The 18901-nt window shown below is 51.8% G+C and overlaps 1 protein-coding gene across 3 annotated transcripts in view; it reads left to right on the forward strand.

Annotated features, from left to right (window-relative positions):
* NUP160 (nucleoporin 160) overlaps nt 1-18467 on the forward strand; it is a 30236-nt gene extending 11769 nt beyond the window's left edge. For 2 of the 3 annotated variants that reach the window (XM_074885166.1, XM_074885167.1), the window contains 22 exons: nt 1406-1571; nt 2182-2297; nt 2405-2565; nt 3845-3978; nt 4283-4353; nt 5867-6026; nt 6699-6768; nt 9565-9663; nt 9984-10103; nt 11035-11130; nt 11244-11338; nt 12029-12125; nt 12220-12325; nt 12428-12588; nt 13185-13245; nt 14034-14144; nt 15213-15336; nt 16123-16224; nt 16532-16673; nt 16897-17022; nt 17816-17920; nt 18076-18467. In XM_074885166.1, the coding sequence (XP_074741267.1) occupies nt 1406-1571; nt 2182-2297; nt 2405-2565; nt 3845-3978; nt 4283-4353; nt 5867-6026; nt 6699-6768; nt 9565-9663; nt 9984-10103; nt 11035-11130; nt 11244-11338; nt 12029-12125; nt 12220-12325; nt 12428-12588; nt 13185-13245; nt 14034-14144; nt 15213-15336; nt 16123-16224; nt 16532-16673; nt 16897-17022; nt 17816-17920; nt 18076-18162 (2510 nt within the window). In that variant the 3' untranslated portion in view covers nt 18163-18467. The remainder of the gene's footprint in view (nt 1-1405; nt 1572-2181; nt 2298-2404; nt 2566-3844; nt 3979-4282; nt 4354-5866; nt 6027-6698; nt 6769-9564; nt 9664-9983; nt 10104-11034; nt 11131-11243; nt 11339-12028; nt 12126-12219; nt 12326-12427; nt 12589-13184; nt 13246-14033; nt 14145-15212; nt 15337-16122; nt 16225-16531; nt 16674-16896; nt 17023-17815; nt 17921-18075) is intronic. The other variant, XR_012631027.1, reaches the window with a different exon arrangement.
* Nucleotides 18468-18901: the final 434 nt, after the last annotated feature.

Consider the following 18901-nt stretch of genomic DNA (forward strand, 5'->3'; position numbering starts at 1 on the left):
AATGGTATCAAGGCTGTGAATTTGCTGTGCCTCGTTTCAGATAACTTAAAGAATTTTAGGTTTCCAGCTGCATGTTTCTTGGTGACAAGGACCTGCCTTGGTGGATCCTTTGCCCCTGTGGCCTTACAAACTGCCTGTGCAGGCTGCGGTTATCCAGTGCCCTCTTCCTGCCCGCTCTCTGTGGGACAGATTGGCCAGGTTGGAGCTTGATAACGAGCTGGTGGGGAGAGTGGGATGCAACAGCTCGTGTTTCTGATCATGTGGGTGACCCCCAATATGAACCTGCTTAACGTTATCTCAGCTGGGTGCTCGCTCAGCTTGGCCACCCCCCTCCAAGAGCCACAAGACCTGCTCTGACTCGGTGCAAGTGGTTTTGTTTTGTAAAATTCCCCAATCTTTGTGTCTTGCTGATGGAGTAAACTCCTTTCAAAGACTGCCGACAAAAAAGAAACTTGTGAGCCTCTAAGCACCCTGGCATGCTGGGCTCAACTGCCTGGTTCTGCAAACTTAGTTTTTAGCTCAATGTTTTTTTATAAATGTTTTTATGTAAGCTGTGGAGAGGGACTGTGCCGTCTCTTGTCTCCAGGAAGCAAATGCCAGTGTGTGGAAAAGTTGTCATTAATATTGTCGCCACAGTGCCCTCTATGCTTTGCTGGCCGTGGAATGACGTTTCACAAGGAAAAAGGCAACGGAAAATGTTACCTAAGCTCCACTTTCATGCTCGAGTGATTTTTATATTTTTGTAAAGAAGAATCATCATCCATTTGGTTGAGCTATTTCTGGCGCTGAGGGAAGGAAAGCTGGAGGCCTGGGCTGGGTTTGGGAGGCTAGCAGTTCCTGCCCTGTCTGTTCTAAACTTCTCCAGAAAAAATGCGACTTAATTTTAAAAACGCATACATAAAAGATTACATTGCAAAGCAGTGATTTAAACCCTCAGTCCTGAATTTTCAGATCACTTCTAAGGATTTGAAAATCCTCTGTCAGCTGTGAGAGGTGGTGCTGCACATGAATAGCAGCTGTAATGAGCGTGTTCTGCTTGGCAGAGCTAAGCTATCTGAGCCACTTGCTCTGGGTTGTTTTTTTTTTTTTTGCTCTTCCACTGCACTAATTACTTCCTTTCAACCTGTGGCTGGAGAAAATCCCCTGGAGGGAATTTTGTCATTTTATCATTGCATCCGTACTTTTTACTTTCCAAATAATAAAGCCCAAATCTTTCCCTTGTCAACTCCTAAGGTTTAATTCGGCCTTGTAGTCAGCAGGGAAGGGTCAGTTTGGCACGCGGGACTGAGACCAATCTGCTGCTAGTAGTTTGCTGATAGGAGCTGAACTAACTGGTTTTTGAATGGTCCACCCACCTTCGCTTTGAAATCTCTTGTAAATATACAGTTAGATTCTTTCATTACAGATTTGGAGATGTCTCGTGATGTTGTCTGTCTTGTCCAGTGCCTTCGACTGATCGGAGAATCAATTTCCATGGAAATGGCATTCATAATGGAAATGGCTTGCTCCCGCCTCCAGCCTCCAGAAAAGGCTGCAGAGCAGATCCTGGAGGACTTGATAGCTAATGACACGTAAGGAGATGTTTTTGCAGAAGCTCCCTGGCAGCGAGGCAGGGATGGCTGAGCAGGGATTGCCTGGAGCTGGCCTTGACTGACATCAAAGCACACATGGGATGTGCGAGCTCTCTCTGTGCTGTGGGAGACTTTTCCAGGTCCCCTCAGAGATGGGTATCGGTGACGTTAGCGGGGTCTTCCATCCAGAACCCCCTTGCTGTTGCTCGGGGCCCTCCTGAAAAGGCATTTTGGGGTTCTCAGAGGTAGAGAGCAGAAGAGGAGCGAGTTCCTTTTAGGTGAGCATTGCAGTGTGGAAAGCAAGTGCCTGCAGACGTTGGGTAGAAGGTCAGATCCTTGGTCAAGCCATGTGGTTACTGTGCTTACCTCCTGAAATCATTCCCCATGGAATGCCAGCCATCTGACTTGTTATTTCCTGGTAGCCTGGGGGAGTGGAATAAATAGACTGGTCCCTGCAGGCGCTGTAATAAAACTCCAAACCAGAAGAGGATTCCCATCAAGAATGTCCAGGCTGATCCTTCCAGGGAGGATCAGTAAGGGAGGAAAGGGAGCCCTCTTCAGTTTAAATCTCATGTTGCTGATGATGATTATTATCTTTTTCACTTTGCAGGGAAAACGTGATGGAGGACATACATAGCAAACTGCAGGAGATCAGAAACCCCATCCATGCCATCGGAGTGCTCATCCGAGAAATGGACTATGAGACCGATGCTGACATGGAAAGAGGTGAAAGCTCGACAGCGGGGCATTTGGGATGGGAAAGTGGCGCTGGGCTGGGCAGGTGTTCTTGTCAGTCTAGTTTCTCCCCTTATCTCTGTGATTTTATCTTTTAGCTCATCATCTAAATATGCGCATGAACCTCTCCCAGCTGTATGGTAGTGGTACTGCTGTCAACGTGGTTTGCTGGGGGGTATGTAAGATTGCCACGATCCGTTTCCTGATCTGTCGGGACCTGTTGATCCTCCAACAGCTGTTGCTGCGGCTTGAAGATCCCGTGAGTACAGCCCTCGAAGCTACTGCTACGCTCTTTGAACTTTCAGATCTGGGGTTCTGCTGGTGCCAGACTAAGCTCTGTCTCTTCCCACAAAACACTGGAGGCTGTTTGAACTAGCCCCAGGCTTGGGCAAGCCCTGTTCTCTCCTCCAGTCGCTTTCTGTCATCCTAAGCAAAGCAGCGGTGCGCTGCGCTCACACCCTAACTCTTTCCACGCTGAACATCCAGGAAGCAAAACTCTTTTGTTTCCAGCCTCCCATCTGAAACGGTGCTGCCTGAGCACATACAGTTCTCCCATCTATTCCCCATCCCTCCCACGCTGCTGTGCACACGATTGCAGCCTTGTTCTCTGGCAGTGCAGCACCTTTTGTGTCACGACAGCAGTGTTTACCCAGAGGTTTCAGCCTCCCTCAGGCTGCTCCAGCCAGTGCCAACGGCCGCCGTGACGGCAGCAGTGTTTGTGGTCGTGGGCTGGGTCCTTCCCGTTGGCCCCGTGGCTGCACAAGGGATGGTGCTGATGGTTTGGGTGGACGCAGGGGTGCGGAACAAGTGCCCAGCCAAGTGGAGTGTTGTTTAAACCAATATTATTTACTTGGAAACGTTACTGCAGTAGTTTCTTGGTGGAAAAGAAATCTCCTTCCTGGATAAGGTTGCCCTGGTAAAGCACGTCACAAGGTGCCCTTCTGGAGCCAGGCTCTCTCAGGGCACGTGACCTGCTGCCTGCTTGACGAGGAACTGCTGCTTTGCCACCTGGACGCACTTGTGTCCTTCAAAGTGTGGATTGTTTTTCTCCCCGTGTCACCCGGCTGTGCTGCTCTTGGCTGGAGCACGCCGGGATGCAATGCCTGGGCAGCAGGGCTTGGCCCCGAGATGACCTTTGCCGCAAAGCCATGATTTTACTCTCAACCATGTTGTCGCAGCAGTGCAAAGCACCTTTTTGCTGGTGGCCCTGGCATCAGCAGGTGTTTGCAGGCTGGAGAAGCGCTCGGTGTGCGCGTCACTTTGCATGTTAAACTTTCCCCGGGGGGGCTGAGCCACCAGAATAGTTAACTCACCCCTTGGTCTGAGGTGACGCTGTCATTTGTGACTGGGTTATTCTGGTGCATGCAAGAGTCCTGCTGGTCTCCTGGGTGGGTTGAATTATCTGCTGGGCTATCGACCGCCTTGGCCTTGGCCAGAGGGACGAGCTGGGCCTGCTACAAACCTCACCGATTGCCCTTGTCCTGCTGTTGCTCTGGGCTCAGCCTCTCAGTGTTCCAACCTCTCTGATTTGCTTGCAGATGGTTTTGGGAGGGGGACAACTGTTCCAGTCTCAGCAGGACCTGCTGCACCGCACCTCGCCCCTGCTGCTCTCCTACTACCTGATCAGGTGGGCGAGCCAGTGCCTGGCGTCGGACGTCCCCGTCGACACGCTGTAAGTCTCTGCCGTGCCTGTTCTGTCTTTGATTGTTGGTTCCTGCTAAATCCACCTGAAATGCCCTTCCTGGCATGAAAAGCTGGTGGTTGCTGTGGGAGTATCACTCTAGGATCCAGGTTGTGCTGGGGAGGTTTTTTTTTTCCCCATGTTTTGAGCTGACTCTTTGCCTTGTGCTAATTCTGCTGTGTGAGGTCTCGCTGTTGCCTTTTTCAGCAGTAGGAGTCATTTGAGTTGAACAATGAACGCAATTAAAGCAGGAGGCGTTTTGTTGTCCCTTCACTGATGGCTTTTTCTTCTCTAGGGAATCTAATCTGCAGCATCTATCTGTGTTGGAGTTAGCAGACACCACTGCTCTAACACCCCATAAACTAGGTAAGATGTCCGCAACTTGTCACCTCTTGGGTTGTTATTTATACCTCTTGAGCCGTGTCTCTGCCACCCAAGGGAAATGCTTCATGCAGTCAGCTAACGGAGCACGTGGTTGATTGACCCCACTTTCTGTGGAGATGTTTGTTGTGCTGCCCACCAAAAACCACCACCAGCAGAGTATCTTGTAGCATTGGACTCGGACCAGAGACGTGGATCTTATTCTCAGCCTGAGGAGGATGGGAAGGCCTTGCTCAGTCAAACTTTATGAATTCTGGCCCTGGCAGTATCAGCCAAGCTCAGCTCTCACTCCTGTACGTTACAGTGGCTGTAGTGGGTCAGACCAGGTCTGTCCTGCTCGCCAGCCTTTATCCCACAGCGACCAGGAGCAGCAGCTCAGGTGAACGAGAGAATATTAGAAATACTTCCCAAAACATGCTTGTGCTTCCAGCACTTTGCAGTTCAGTGTTTGCCAGTACCTCAAGGGGGAAATTGCAGCTAATAATTCATTCATATTTTAAAAGTTTTGCTGCAAAGACACATGCTTTGGATTACTGTCTTGGAGGAGAAATCCTAACAGGGGAGAATATAAGGCAACTTAATTAGGAGGATGCGTACCTTGAAGTGGTTCCAGAGGGAGGTGGTGAGCAGAGTAGGGGAGAAAATGCACAGGTAGGAGCCTGCCGTAACTAGTCTCAGCCTTGAAGTACAGACACTTCAGAGGGAGCTGAGAAAATAGGGGACAAACAGGCAGCAGTGCCACGTGTGAAGGGCTGTGAGCTGGGGAAGAAATTCCTCTGCTTGCTGACAGGCCTGGGGCATCTGTGCTCTTTGTCAGCAGGCTGCGATCTTCAGAGTCTGAACGCTCCCTGAATGAGAGTCTGGGTTCAGGAGGCAGTTGCCTTGACGTAAATGTCAGAGCATAAAAGCAAAATTGAAAACATCCTTTGTGTGTGCCAGTGTCGTGGGTTATTTCTTGGCCCGCTCATGAGGAAAGTCCTGTCTGGCCACTGTGCTTTGGGGAAAAATATGTGAAATGTGGGGAAGCTGGAAAGGAGGTGGCAGCTTGGGGAGAGGCGTTGAGAACAGTTAGCTACTGGGAGATTGGACTGCTTAGGGTGCTGGAATGAGGAGGGAGGCATTTGAACAGGGCCAGATAGCCAAATCAGCACTCCCTCAGCCCTGCCCTGCAGCACGCTTGGTCGTGCTGGAAAGCTGCAGATGGGTCGTGTCACGAATAGCGCAACTAGAGAGAGAGCAGAGCCCTTTTTATTTTTTTTAATTGAGTTGCGGTTAATAAACATTGCAGTATGTGGCTCTTTGATCTCCTGCTACTCCCTCTGACTTAACCAGACGGCAAGAGAAATCCAAAACCAACAAGTTCGAGTGCTGAACGTGCTTATTGTTTTGCTTCAGCTTAATCTGTGATGTTTGGGCTGATGAGCACAGCACAGCGTAGAAAGCCTGGGATGTCTGCTGCGGGCCCTCTTCTCAGTGTTTCTTTAACTTGTATTTTTAGTATCCGGCCCTCAAACAATTGTGGAGCTGTTCTTTCAGGAAGTGGCCAGAAAGCACATCATATCTCGACTCTTCTTGCAACCAAACACCTCTTTGGCTGAAACAAGTTTGAACTGGCCCCATCTCATTACCGCGATAGTGGCTGACTTTCTGCCACTCCTGTATCCTTGGCTGTAAACCCCCTCTCTGTGAGGTGCTGGCTCTTGCTGGGCCGTAACCAGGGGGAGTTTCTGTACGGCGCGGCAGTGCTGGAGCCGTTGCGCATGGAGGCTGCATGTCACGGCCCGATCCTGAGTCTGGGAGCATTGGTGGGCCTGTGGGAGGAGGGTTGGGGCTAGCAGAGGGGTTCGGGTGGTGGGCTGCGGGGTGCTCGGGGGCTGTAAGTTGGCCGTCTCTGCCACCAAACCCCATGCAGTTCCAAAATCAATGTTTTCCACACCCAGATTTTGAAGATAAGTCTGCTGAACAACTGACTGTTGTTAGCGTTAGTGAGATTTGTGGGTATTTTAAGATTTCTCAGAATCCATCCCGTTTAGGTGCACAATAAAGGATTTGAGTTTTTGACTTTAAGCCCCTGAGCTCTAGCAACTTGACTTGGTGAGGGGCGATGCTGGGACATTTGGAAAGGTAACAAGATTTGGGCAGTTGTGGATTAGATGTACTAATGGTTTTGTTCTAATATGGATAAATCTGATTACAGAATAATGACTTTATAAAGAGCAGCTTAATCTTCTCTCATTTACCCCCCTCCAAACTGAGCACGAGAGGCATGCCGACTTTTCGACTAGTTCTCCAAGCTCTCCGGGCTGGATTGTTCCTTAACCTCTGCTCAGATGGCCCAGCAATCCCAGCTTCCTCTTCCCCGAGTGCCTGATGGGGAGCTGCCAGTACACCCAGCTGCAGGTGAGCGCTCCGCTCCAGCTCCCTCAGAGGAGCTGACAGGGGAAGAGCAGGTGTGAGTGCAACAGTCTCTTTCCATGTGTGGTTTTCTTGCAGCGGCAGGTCTGCGCTTCGGCCAGTGCAGAGGTGTAACGTGGCATGAGCTCCGTGCACAGCCGCCTTACCTCTGCTTAGAAAAAGCTCCCCAAAACCAGCATCTTTCCAGTTGTTCTGCTTCCCCCTAGTCGCTGCTCTCTGAGCTCTGACGTGAGCTAATCTTCCCAAGCGCTCTGCTTCCATGTCTCCCTTTTGGAGATGATGGGCTGGAAGTTCATCCTGCAGATAAAATCATACTGCAAGGAATGATTCTTTTGGAGAATTGTTAGAAATCTCATAACTATCGCAGTGTCAGTGCTGTGAAGAAACTGTAAGGTAGCAAATATTTTCCGTCTTCCTCGTGCGTCTGTCTTGTTTCCTGTAGTGTCCACCTCTAACAGAAGGGCTTTTTGCTAAATACCTCATCCCTGGAAAATGCCACAGAGTGTTTGCTGGGAAGTGATTTAAGATGGTTGTCTTACGCATTTCCTCTTTCATCTGTTTTCAAGAAAATCCATGCATAAGTGCTTTGGATTATTATATACCCTTTTCGTGGAGGAGTTCAGTCTCCCAGGGCTTGTCTGACAGCGTGGTACTGCGTGCAAGAAACATCTTTGTGGAGCTTGTTTAAATATCACAGCCAGCCCATAATCCAGCCGCTCGCTAGCTGCTGATGTGCCCACAGCCTTTCCTACGCTACCCCTGCAAACAGACTGCCCGCAGGACTGGGGGTTCTGGTAGCAGAAGTAGTTTCAGGAAGGCTCCTCTATTTCTTAAACGTCCTTACTAGTAAAAACTGGTGTAAGAAACATCTGACATCTTGGCAGCAGGGCGAGTGAACTACTTTTTTGTTTTCTGGTGTCTCCCTGGACTGCTGTATTTCAGACCACTTTTTTCTCCACCGTCCCTTCCCGTGCTTTTCAAGGTCTTGGTGCTTGTAGCTGCTTGTGCTCCAGTTCGGAGCTGCACGGTTTCTTGTTTGCAGCGCCATGTGACACATTTCATTCCCCAACTGATGGCAGTCCTTGAGGCATGCAGGGCTAGGCAGGCTGTTATTAATGAGATGTTTTTTTCTGTGCTTAGCAGAACCTTTTATTCTCAGAGTCCCTTACACCTGGGGCTGAACTGCTTTCTTTTGTGTTCGTGTTGCTGCCGAGAAGAATGTCAAATCTACAGAGCTTTTGAGCCAGGAAATGCCAGGACACTTTGAGCAGCATCATTCTACCTCCTGGCGTATGTTCGCTCTCGTGGCGCGAGCACGCTTTGAATTTTCCTGCATTGCTTTCGCCTCACTTGTGTCCTGCCTCGAGGAGATACGAGAGACTTTTATCTCTGCAGGAGCAGGCTCTTCTCCCTCCTCCCTGCTACCTTCTGTCACACTTACTGATCCCAGTTGGTCACGTAAACTTGGATTAAGTGTTTTGACCTCAGGGAGCTAACACCAGATTTGCTGTGAGCGTGAGCTCGGTGACCCAAATAGAGGTGGAGATACAGGAAGCACCCTGCGAGTAACCGGTGTGCACAGAGAAGGTCTAGTGACCAAAGCGCTGGCCTGGGCCGAGGGCCAGACCTCTCCTCATTGCTTATTCTGTATGACAAGCTGTTGAGCAAGCCTGGGGTGGGATTTATCTGTTGTAGCTGGCTAATCTGAGCGGTGAATCCGGGCTCAGAGGATGCATTGCCACGTGGCTTTTAGTGGACCCGTGGCTGGGGTAGGCAAGGCATATGTGCTGGTGCTTTACGCACGTGTGAAGTTGCGGGTTGGCTGGTGAAACCTAGGCTTTACCGCCAGGTCCTGGCTTCTCCTCCTCCTCCTTTCCTGCTGAGTCCCGGAGCCCTGCTGGTGGGACATCTCTGCTTCTCCAGGTATGAAGAGCAAACGCCACTCTCCGAGGCATGAGGAATGCCAGCTTTTGAGTTTTCATCGTGCCTCCTAGCTGCTCTTGGATAGGTGGTGACACTTTGCAGCCCTTATATTATCCTGACAGAGCAGGCACAGGGCCAGGCTGAGTTGTATCGCCCTGTAGTTTTGGCCAGCATCCATGTTGTGGCTTTATTTATGGTGTGTCCTTGGTGTTGTCAGCATTCCACTCCATGCCTGTCAGTTTGTTGCTGTAATCCGTGGTCTTCCTTGACTGCTCTCCCCCTCCTGCCCAGATACTGCTCTTCTAACACCTACTTTGCCTGTTCTCCCACTGCCTTCACACACGCGCGCTGCCGTTCTTGCTCTGTGCACACCAGGGTAACGTTTCCTTTGCAGTTCCCTGGAGCAGGTTTGCAGTGGTTGTAGAGCACGTTGTGTCTGATTTTGGGGGATGTTGGGTGCTGTTTCTGAGGCACAGGAGCTGTTCAGAGAACCTTGTTTACCGGCAGCACATGGGGGATGTCTCCCCATCTGCGCGCTGAAGGAACTTTGAGGCTGGGGAAACCAATCCTGACCGAGTAAATCGGTACCAAGTCATTCCATGCAGACACTACTTAGAGAGAGAAAGAGAATTCCTGCTTGGAAAGAGAATCCCTGCTTGGTCTCCAGCTTTTCAGGGAGTGATTTGAGACTCAGAAAACATACTGAGCTGGAAGAGCGGGATCTGTGTGAGCACAGCAGCTAAAGGGGCCACCAAAATGGTGCTTTGGTGTTAGAGACCTAACCCTTCCTCTGGTAGTGGGTGCCTGCAGGTCACAAGCAAGTGCTGAATCGAAACTCCCGTTCCTCCTCTCCTGTAGGAATACATTCGCCTGCTGCAGCCATGGTGCCACGTGAACATGGGCTCCTGCTGCTTCATGATGGGCCGCTGCTACCTCGTCATGGGCGAGGGGCACAAGGTAAGGCCCCGGCCTCCTGGTGCTGCCTCTCTCTGGGGTCTGGGACCTTTTTCCCTGGGAGGGTGGAGGTGCACAGGTAGGACCAGCCTTGTTTCTGCTGTTCAAGTCAGGAGACATCCATCTCATGCTCTGTCTCCTTTGAGCAGCAGGTGGGATGGGAGCAGGCCGGTGGGATCTGTTCATGGGGAAAAGTTCCCGTTAGCTTGGGGCCAGCGGGTCTTGTACAGTGGAGCTGGAACAGGCAGCGCTGTCCTCAGTACCACAGGCTGGGTCAGTCCCCCAAGGGGCACGCGCAAGCTGCTTTTTTGGTCTGCTTCTAGGCTTTGGATTGTTTCTGCCAAGCTGCGTCCGAGGTGGGAAGAGAAGAGTTCTTGGACAGGCTGATCCAGCCTGAGGAGGGTGAGATAGTCTCCACTCCACGTCTGCAGTACTACAACAAGGTATGGCTGAGCCGGTCCAGCGGGCACCATCCTGACCAAGTAAATTGGCACCAAGTCGATCCACGCAGACACTACTTAGAGAGAGAGAGAGAGTGAGTTCCTGCTTGGAGAGAGAATTCCCGCTTGGTCCCCAGCTTTTGAGGGAGTGACTTGAGACTCAGATAACATACTTTTTTGTGAGGTGAAGCCTCAGTGTAGTCTGTTTACTTGCTTTGTGAGGCTGACGATAGGGTGACTGCAGTGTGAAAGCTCGGTACTTTCCACCCATTATTTCCTAGTAGCAGAGGACTTTGTTATCCAGCAGAAAAAGGGAGAGATCCAGCTGCTGGAGGCAGAAGCCAGACGTGTCCAGGCTAGATGTAAGATGCTGCTTAAGGGGCAGGTTATTAAGCTTTGAGGGAAATTGAAATGAATGTCTTTAAATTGAGATAGGATCTTTCTTCTTGCATAATGCCATCGTTCAGACAGGCTGAAAGCTCGGACCTAGGCTCGCTCTAAGGGATTTCCTGATTTTAAAATCCAGCAAATGCAAGGATTGTCTGGTGCCCTTGGAAAGGGAACTTCTCTCTCTAATACATCTGCTTGCGTGCTTGAGGAATTGTTTACCCCTCTCTATCAGGGGTTTACTGTAAATGTCAATGCTAAAATGTTTCAGAAAACGCATGTGCAGAGATGAATCCTCTGGAAAAGCCATAGCCTGGGCCTGTTGTGCAGGGATTTGGTTCAGACCATTGCAGCTTACCAAAATCTTTGCTTTTCCAGTCTAATCGCTTAGAAACATTGGCAAAATCTTTGGGCTGCTCTTATGGTTAGTAGGGGCAGGAGTAGCTCTTCAAAAAAAACAAAGGAGGAAAAAAAACCCAACACCCTCGCCAACCCAACCCGTGCTTCAGTACCGCTGCAGCCAGTGTTTGAGTGTTGTCTTCTCCAGGTGCTGCGCTTGTTGGACGTGGTGGGGTTACCAGAGCTGGTCATCCAGCTGGCTGCCCTGGCTGTCATGGAATCGGCAGATGACTGGAGAAGCCAGGTACAGGTCACTTCTTTGGCATCAAGATGTTTCTTCAAGGAGCTTACACGGGAATTTTTTTTTTCAGTTGTGTAACTCGAAACATGCTGCTTTGTGCTATTTGGTGTTTTCAGGCTACTTTGAGGACTTGCATCTTCAAACATCACTTGGATTTAGGACACAACAGTGAAGCATATGTAGCCTTAACGCAAAACCCAGATCCAAGCAGGTAGGTGATAGTTTTATGCCTTTAAGTTCACTTGTCTCAGAGGTCCATGTACCAATTTTTCCATCAGACTGGAAGGGTAGGACTTGGCCACTATGTTAAGCAGTTCTGATTTAGCTTGTGTAAAGGTGTGTTTAAAAAGACAAAATTCACTTTTGTAAGGACAGCTGGGATCGGCATGATCTCAAAGGAGGAAACTGGCGGGGAGGGGAAATAAAAGGTGATTCAGGGAAGAGCCAAAAGAATGGCTAAAGGATGGCGTGTAGCTTTGTTGAAAAGCTTTAGAAGTCCGGTTGATTTAATTCAATAAAGACTTGGAGTTTAGTTTTCAGCTTGAGTACCATCTGGGAAGTGAACTGGGTAGAGGAAGCTTCACCCTAGCAGAGGAGGATGTGATGAGCAGGAATGGCTGGAATAGACGTTCAGAGGAGAAGCAGGAATGTGTTTTCATTGTGCCTGAGGAAAGTCTTGCCAAATAGAGCTGAGGGAGGGAGCCCGCCCTCTTGAGAGACCTTTGCAGAGGATCTCTGCTGTCCAGGATCTCTATTTCCAGCACAGGAGAAGTCTGGAGGGACTTCTTGGTTCTAAGCCAGGAAAAAAAAAAAAATCAAACCCTCCGGAGCTGGTGACAAAGAGACACGTTGGTGGCTGAATGCCTGCATCCTGGCAATGGGTTTGTGCGTCTCTCCGCAGGCAGCTGGACTGTCTGCGCCAGCTAGTGGTGGTTCTCTGCGAGCGCTCCCAGCTCCAGGACCTGGTGGAATTCCCCTACGTCAACCTCCATAACGAGGTAATCGGTAATCGGCCTGCGCTAGGGAGAAAGGGGGCCATGAGCGCTCTCTTCAAAAGGGTTTTCCACCCCTTTGAGCCTCTCTGTGCTGCAGGTCGTGGGGATCATCGAATCTCACGCTCGAGCGGTGGATCTGATGACCCACAATTACTACGAGCTGCTGTACGCCTTCCACATTTACCGCCACAACTACCGCAAGGGTAAGGCATGTTGTAACAACCCACCTGCGTGGGGACACCGCTTCCCCTGCCCCTGCGGGGTGGCCTGTCCTGGGTCTTGCCTGATGTTATTCCCCTTCCCAGCTGGCACAGTGATGTTTGAATACGGCATGCGCCTGGGCAGGGAGGTGCGGACGCTCCGAGGGCTCCAGAAACAGGGAAACTGTTTTCTTGCTGCTATTAACTGCTTACGGTTGATCCGCCCAGAGTACGCCTGGATAGTGCAGCCAGCTTCTGGAGCTGTGGTAGGAAACGCTGAGCTTTCTGTGAAGCCTCTAACCTGACTGTGGGGACACTTACAGCTGTATGTTAGGGAAGGAGCTTCCATCTTTCTGATGAACAGAGGCATTGGCCACCTTAATCTGCTGCTCTCATCTCCTTGGCCAGCCCGCGCAGCGCTGTCTTGTCTCGCTCAACAGAGATCAGTCCTACCCATCACCCTTGTGTCATTGCCCCTTTTTGAGGGGCAGGGTGGGAGCAGAATAATCTTTGGGAGGGGCTGGTGTATTTATGTGGGAATATATCACCTCTTGTTGAAGACAGCACATTTTTGGGGGGAGTCAGTGACTGGAATACCAGTAAAAAGAGAATTACTGGAATGTAGTTTGTGTTTCCGATCCCTTTGCGGGAGGTGGTGACCGTAGCCTGATCAGCTAATGCTGTGCCATGTTTCTGATAGCCAGAGATAAATGTAACCTGAACTGCCAAGTGGCTGTGCGGCTTTTCTGATTCAAATCAAGGCTTGAAACGGAGAGCAGGTGCTGGGACTGTATTGTATCGAGGGAATCTGTCCTTTGGAAACTGGGTGGGCCTAAACCCTCTTTCTGCTTTTTCCTGCAAGTACGAACGCCCTGGAGCATCCCCGAAGAGAAGCCACGATGGGGAGTGCACAGCTGTTCCAGGTAAGTGCCCAGTCCTGGTGCTTCCTCCAACTCTTGTCAGAGCAGCCTCTCCCCTGGCCTCAGCGCTCCGCCGTTCCCCTGCGAGCGGACAGATGGCTCAGGGCAGCTCTCACCACTCTCAGATCAATAATTTGGGGGATTGTAACCTACTTAACTCTCCCAGCGTTAGCGTCTTCCAGTTGCTGTATGCTGCTGTGTAACTGCCATTCCCCAAGGAGCTTCTGGGCACGCTGCTCTGCCATTTGATGTCTTGTCAGCACTTTTGTTTTCAGTGGAAATAACTTGTAATTTAAAAAAAAAAAAAAGGCCTTTGTGAGGCAAATTTCTAGTTGTTCAAGACTTCTTGTTTGTGCTCTTGGAGACCCTCCTGATGTAGTGAGTCTGCTGGGAAGGTCTAAGGTCTCCACTCGGCCTGTGTCCACCAAAGCACGGGTTGCTGGAGTCAGGTTAGACCATAATCCTCAGCATTACAGTAGAAAAATTTAAGGTCAGGTATTTTTAAAACAATTCTTTCTGAATGAGCTCTGTTGTAGCGTATGCCTGGCAGTCAGAGCAGCAGCTGTTACCAAGCATTAAATTAACATCTCTCATAGAGGAGGAATGGGAGGTTTACATCAAGATCAGCACAGTTCAAGGTAGCGAGGAAGGGGCAGCAAAACCTGACCCCTCCTTTGGCGCTTTCTGGGGCACGACTCCTCCTTGGATGACAGAGGGGTGTAGACATCTTGCACAATGCTCAAGGAGCCCTTTTTAAAAGGCTGAGAGCCCTTCGTGTCCATCTGTTACAGCAACTCGCCAAATCGAGATCCTGGAGCTGGAGGATTTGGAGAGGGAGTGTTTGTTGGCCCGGATCCGGCTGACTCTGGTGCAGCACGACCTGTCGACAGCGGCTGTGGCAGGTAAGAGGGACGTGGCGCAGCCGCCTCTCACTTCCCCTGAGGTTTTGCTCCTTGCTTTCTGTTGTAGCTCAGGTGAGGAAGCAGCAATTTTATTCTGACCCAGAGACAAACCCAGGGGCAAGGACCGTTCAGTTTGCCTCTCTGGCATGAAATCTTGCCACCAAGTTCAGCAGCTTTGGAAAGGCAGCTCAGGAGAACCAATTTTAAGTTTTCCACCATTTTTTGGCTTGGCCAAGTTCTAGTAGTGGTCTGCAGTGTGGGGCTGGGGTTGAGCTCATGAGTTGGCACCAAAAGGCATCTTTTTGTCTTGCTGGAAATTGCCCCCAGATGAAAAAGAATTAGAAAGCCCTAGAGAAAAAAAACATTTGCTTAAATTATTGTCCTGGATAATCCTGCTTCATGATGTGCTGTTAGCTTATCAAAGTGGTTCCTCGTTGGGGAGTGGAAAGATGCAATTCTCCCACCCTATGAGTATGTTCTGCCACTCTCTGATACGGGTTATGCAACACGTACGCAGTTTTCCCCTTGAAGTGTCGGGAGATGACGACTTCCCAGTAAGGGATTGCAGGAAAAGGATAGAACAGCTGCTTTGAGGGCAAACTTGGAGACGCAGGGAGCTGAGTGTCACAGTTTCATCTCGCCTCCTGCCGCTGCCCCTCTCACCTGTGCTGGCAGAGCTGAGCTGATGCATTGTTTGCTCGGATATGGGCCTGCTGTGCCAGTGACAAGGCTGTCCCCCCTCCCAGCTCACCTAAACAGCGGCAGCATCGGACTGCAGGCCACACATTACTGCTTGTGTCCCTCTCCAGCTGGTGCCTGATCAGGGACAGCCCCGTGGGTCACTGCTGCTTTGTGCAGTCCCTCCAGGGATGGCTCCTGGTCTCCCAAGATGCTCCTGAGGCTGTGAAAGCCTTGAGTGTGTGATGAGAAGTACTGCTGCAGGGTTTTACATTGGGCTGTTAGCACGGGGCCGCTGTAACTCTGCTGCTGAACTGCGTGGAGTTAGGCCCCAGTTAAGCACTGGGGTGTGAGTGGGTAAGGTGCTTACCTGGTCCTCCTTCCCTTCAGGAAACTCTACACCCGAGGAAACGGTTGCTCTCCTGGTCCGGGCCGGCCTCTTTGACACTGCCGTCACTCTGTGCCAAACATTCAAGCTGCCCTTGACGCCTGTCTTTGAGGGACTCACTTTCAAGTACGTACCGAGCTCCTCCCTGGCCTCGGGTGAGGCGGCTGGAGCGACGCGGTGCTCGGCGGGGCGCAGCCGACAGCTCCCCGGGGTCCAAGCCAGCCCCATCCCGACCTGTCTGCTCGCCGTGGCTGCTGGCACTGTGCGCGGCCTCAGCAGCTGCTGGCTCAGGGGTTTTGGGGTGAAACTTGCCCTTTTCACCTGAAAAGGAAAAATAAGAGAGCTTTGAGCAGGTGGGGATGAGGGAGAGATTTCCCCTTAGGCTCAGGGGAAAGAGCTGACGTTTGGCAGTCGCAGGAGGTGCCATCATCTGGAGACCTTTCTGGAGAGCTGACTCCTGGCACACTCCTGCTGACGCTTACGGAAGATTTGTTGCCGCTGTTGAGCAGCTTAAAGAGTGGTTGGCAGAGCACTCGCTCTTCTGTCTGATCCCTGCACTAGCTGTTTGCTCTCATGTCTCATCTCCCACCCCAGCATTCCTCTTTTTTGCCTCTCGGTGCTTCCCAAAGATGCGTTGTGCCTGCAGAGCTGTCCAGGAGCTCTGCTGCGACCCATTCCTGCGCCTGGATGCGCTGAGGGCACCTCGTACCCAAGCTCAGGCCCTAAAACTTGCTAACATCAGAGTCATTATTAATTCCTCTCTGGCACTTAGAGAGCAACTTAGAAATCACTCTAAGAGCTGCCTTTTCCTGCCAGGCCACCTAATTTATAGCTGTTCTTGGGAATAGTCCTGCAAGGGGTGGTTTTGCTGGGCTCTGAAGGCACTCACATTTGCTCTGCTCTGTCTTGCAGGTGCATCAAGCTGCAGCTCGGGGGGGAGGCAGCGCAGGCGGAGGCCTGGGACTGGCTAGCGGCAAACCAGCTTTCCGCCCTGGTTACCACCAAGGAGTCCAGGTAGGTCCTTTTCTGGGCGGGAGAAAAGGAGAGCCACTCTTTGTGAGAGTGGATCATTTCAGGAGGGAAGAGCCTTGCAGGAATCCAGAGGGTCCCAGATTCATAAAAACCCCCTTAAAGCAGACTGCGGGACTGGGACAGCGCTGTCACCGCGCTCGCCCCAGCCTGTTGTACACAGCACACCCGGCTTTGCTGGGCCTTGAGCGCACACAGGGGACCTGAGCAGATCTCCTGGAGCACACCGTGGCCTTGCAGACGGTGGCAGGGACTGCTGGCATGGGTTCCGAAGGGAAAAATTGCCTTGCAGCGCCACAGACGAGGCGTGGAGGCTGCTGTCGTCCTATTTGGAGCGTTACCCATCCCAGAACAGCCTCTACCATCGCTGCGTCATCAACAAGCTCTTGGCACACGGGATACCTCTGCCCAACTGGCTCATTAACAGCTACAAGGTGAGAAGAGGGAGAAGGTCACTGCTTGGTACAAAAAAACAGCTGCTGGATCACCTTCGCTTCAACAGACACCTCCTCCTTGCAAACTTCACTCCTGTTCCCAGCTCTAGGAATCTGTGCCAGATGCTTTGTGCCTGTGACCGAGGCTCCGCGCAGGATCCTCTCAGCATCGTGGCGGCTCCCAGGCACATTCCCTCGCTGATGTTTCCCTCTTTGCTTGCAGAAGGTGGATGCTGCCGAGCTGCTGCGGCTTTATCTGAATTACGACCTGCTGGAGGAGGCTGTGGATTTGGTCCTGGAGTATGTAGACGCTGTGCTGGGCAAAGGGCACCGGTATTTTGGAATCGAGGTGAGCTCATCATCAACAGGAGATGTGCTGGACCCTTCTGTGGGTGCAGATCCTGCTTGGGGTTTGGGTGAGGCTGCCCCTCAATGACTGGGTTCAGTTTTGGTCCCCTCACTCCAAAAAGGCCATGGAATGACTCGAGCGTGGCCAGAGAAGGGCAACGGAGCTGGTGCAGGGTCTGGAGCACAGGTCTGATGGGGAGCGGCTGAGGGAACTGGGGGGGTTTAGTGTGGAGAAGAGGAGGCTGAGGGGAGACCTCATCGCCCTCTACAACTCCCTGAAAGGAGGGTGCAGAGAGGGGGGATGAGTCTCCTGAACCAAGGAACAAGCGATAGGACAAGAGGGAATGGCCTCAAGCTGCGCCAGGGCAGGGTCAGACTGGCTCTTAGGAAGTATTTCTTTGCAGAAGGGGTTGTTGGGCGTTGGAATGGGCTGCCCAGGGCAGGGGTGGAGTCCCCATCCCTGGAGGGGTTGAAGAGTGGGGTTGACCCAGCGCTGAGGGATCTGGTGGAGTTGAGAACGGTCAGGGTGAGGTTCATGGTTGGACTGGATTATCTTCAAGGGCTTTTCCAACCCAGATGATTCTGTGAGTCTGTGATATTGTGCTTGTGACTTTGGTGATGGTGCTGCCGGGGAAATGGGGATGGGTGATCCCCCCCGAGAGGAGAGGGAACCCTCATAGTGGGACCAGTAGGACAAACGGGTGTCAGGACATGGTGCTTGGGAGCTCTGGCTGTGGGCCGGGAGCGTTTTTACCAGGAGCACGACACGACAGAAGGGTTCCTCTCCCTTCCAGTTCCCCCTGTCTGCCACGGCCCCCATGGTGTGGCTGCCCTACACTGCCATCGACCAGCTGCTGCAGGCGCTGCGGGAGAGCACCACCAACCATTACAACGTCGTGGTAGGTTACACCTTCCCCAGGGAAATAACGGGGTGCGCTCGCCAACCCCCCTGCCGAGGGCCGGAGTCAAACCCCAGGGGATTTTTGGGGAAGAAGGAAGGTGGGGAAGAGGGGGTGGGCTGACTCTTCCCCCGCTGGCTTTGCCCCTTGCCCAGCTCTACCAGAAGCTGCACGACAAGATGGAGGACTACCAGCAGAAGGTCAGCGTGGCCACCTGTGATCACCTGTACCGCCGCAACTAGCCCACCTCTGTCCTTTGGCCCAATGCCTGCTCCAGGTGACATCCCCAGGGGCTGATGCCATCCCACCCCGGTGCTGGTTTTACTCGTTTTTTGTTTGTTTGTTTGTTTTTCCATTAAGAGTCCAGCGTGGCACCCCACTGTCCCTTCTTGGGGGGTGATGGTCGATTAGCGGAACTCCAGGGTGCAGCCCGCACCAGGGCAGCCCCCTTGCTCTCACCCTGTACCGTATGCAGCGGATTTTGGTGTTTCTTTTATTTATTGTTGTGTTTTTGGATGAACTTTAATAAAATCAAAGTGTTATTACAGGTTTGTGTTGGGATGGATGCTGCTCCCCTGGCACCCCTGGGAGCACAGTGGGGATTTTGGGGGGTTGGGAGGGTAAAGCAAGGAGGGGCTGTGGGGCTCTGCTCCCTGGAGGAGTTCATTCATGTAGGGTACTCTATATGGGCTGTGCTATAGGGCAGGATGGAGCTATAGGCCCCAGGGGTAGGACTGTGCCATACACCACAACAGAGCTATGGCTGAGGAGCAGCACTGTGCTATAGGGCAGGATGGAGCTATAAGTCAGGGACTGGGTCCTATAGTGTAAGCAGGGGCTATACCCCCCTAGGAGCAGCTTTATGTTATAGGATAGGATGGACCCTTGAAGGGCACCAGGATTGGGCTATAGGCTCAGCGAGCAGCACTGTGCTATGGGGTAGGATGGGGCTATAGGTCAGGCCGGGTCTATAGGCTCGAG

Source organism: Strix uralensis, chromosome 15, assembly GCF_047716275.1.
Source record: "Strix uralensis isolate ZFMK-TIS-50842 chromosome 15, bStrUra1, whole genome shotgun sequence".
NCBI lineage: Eukaryota > Metazoa > Chordata > Aves > Strigiformes > Strigidae > Strix > Strix uralensis.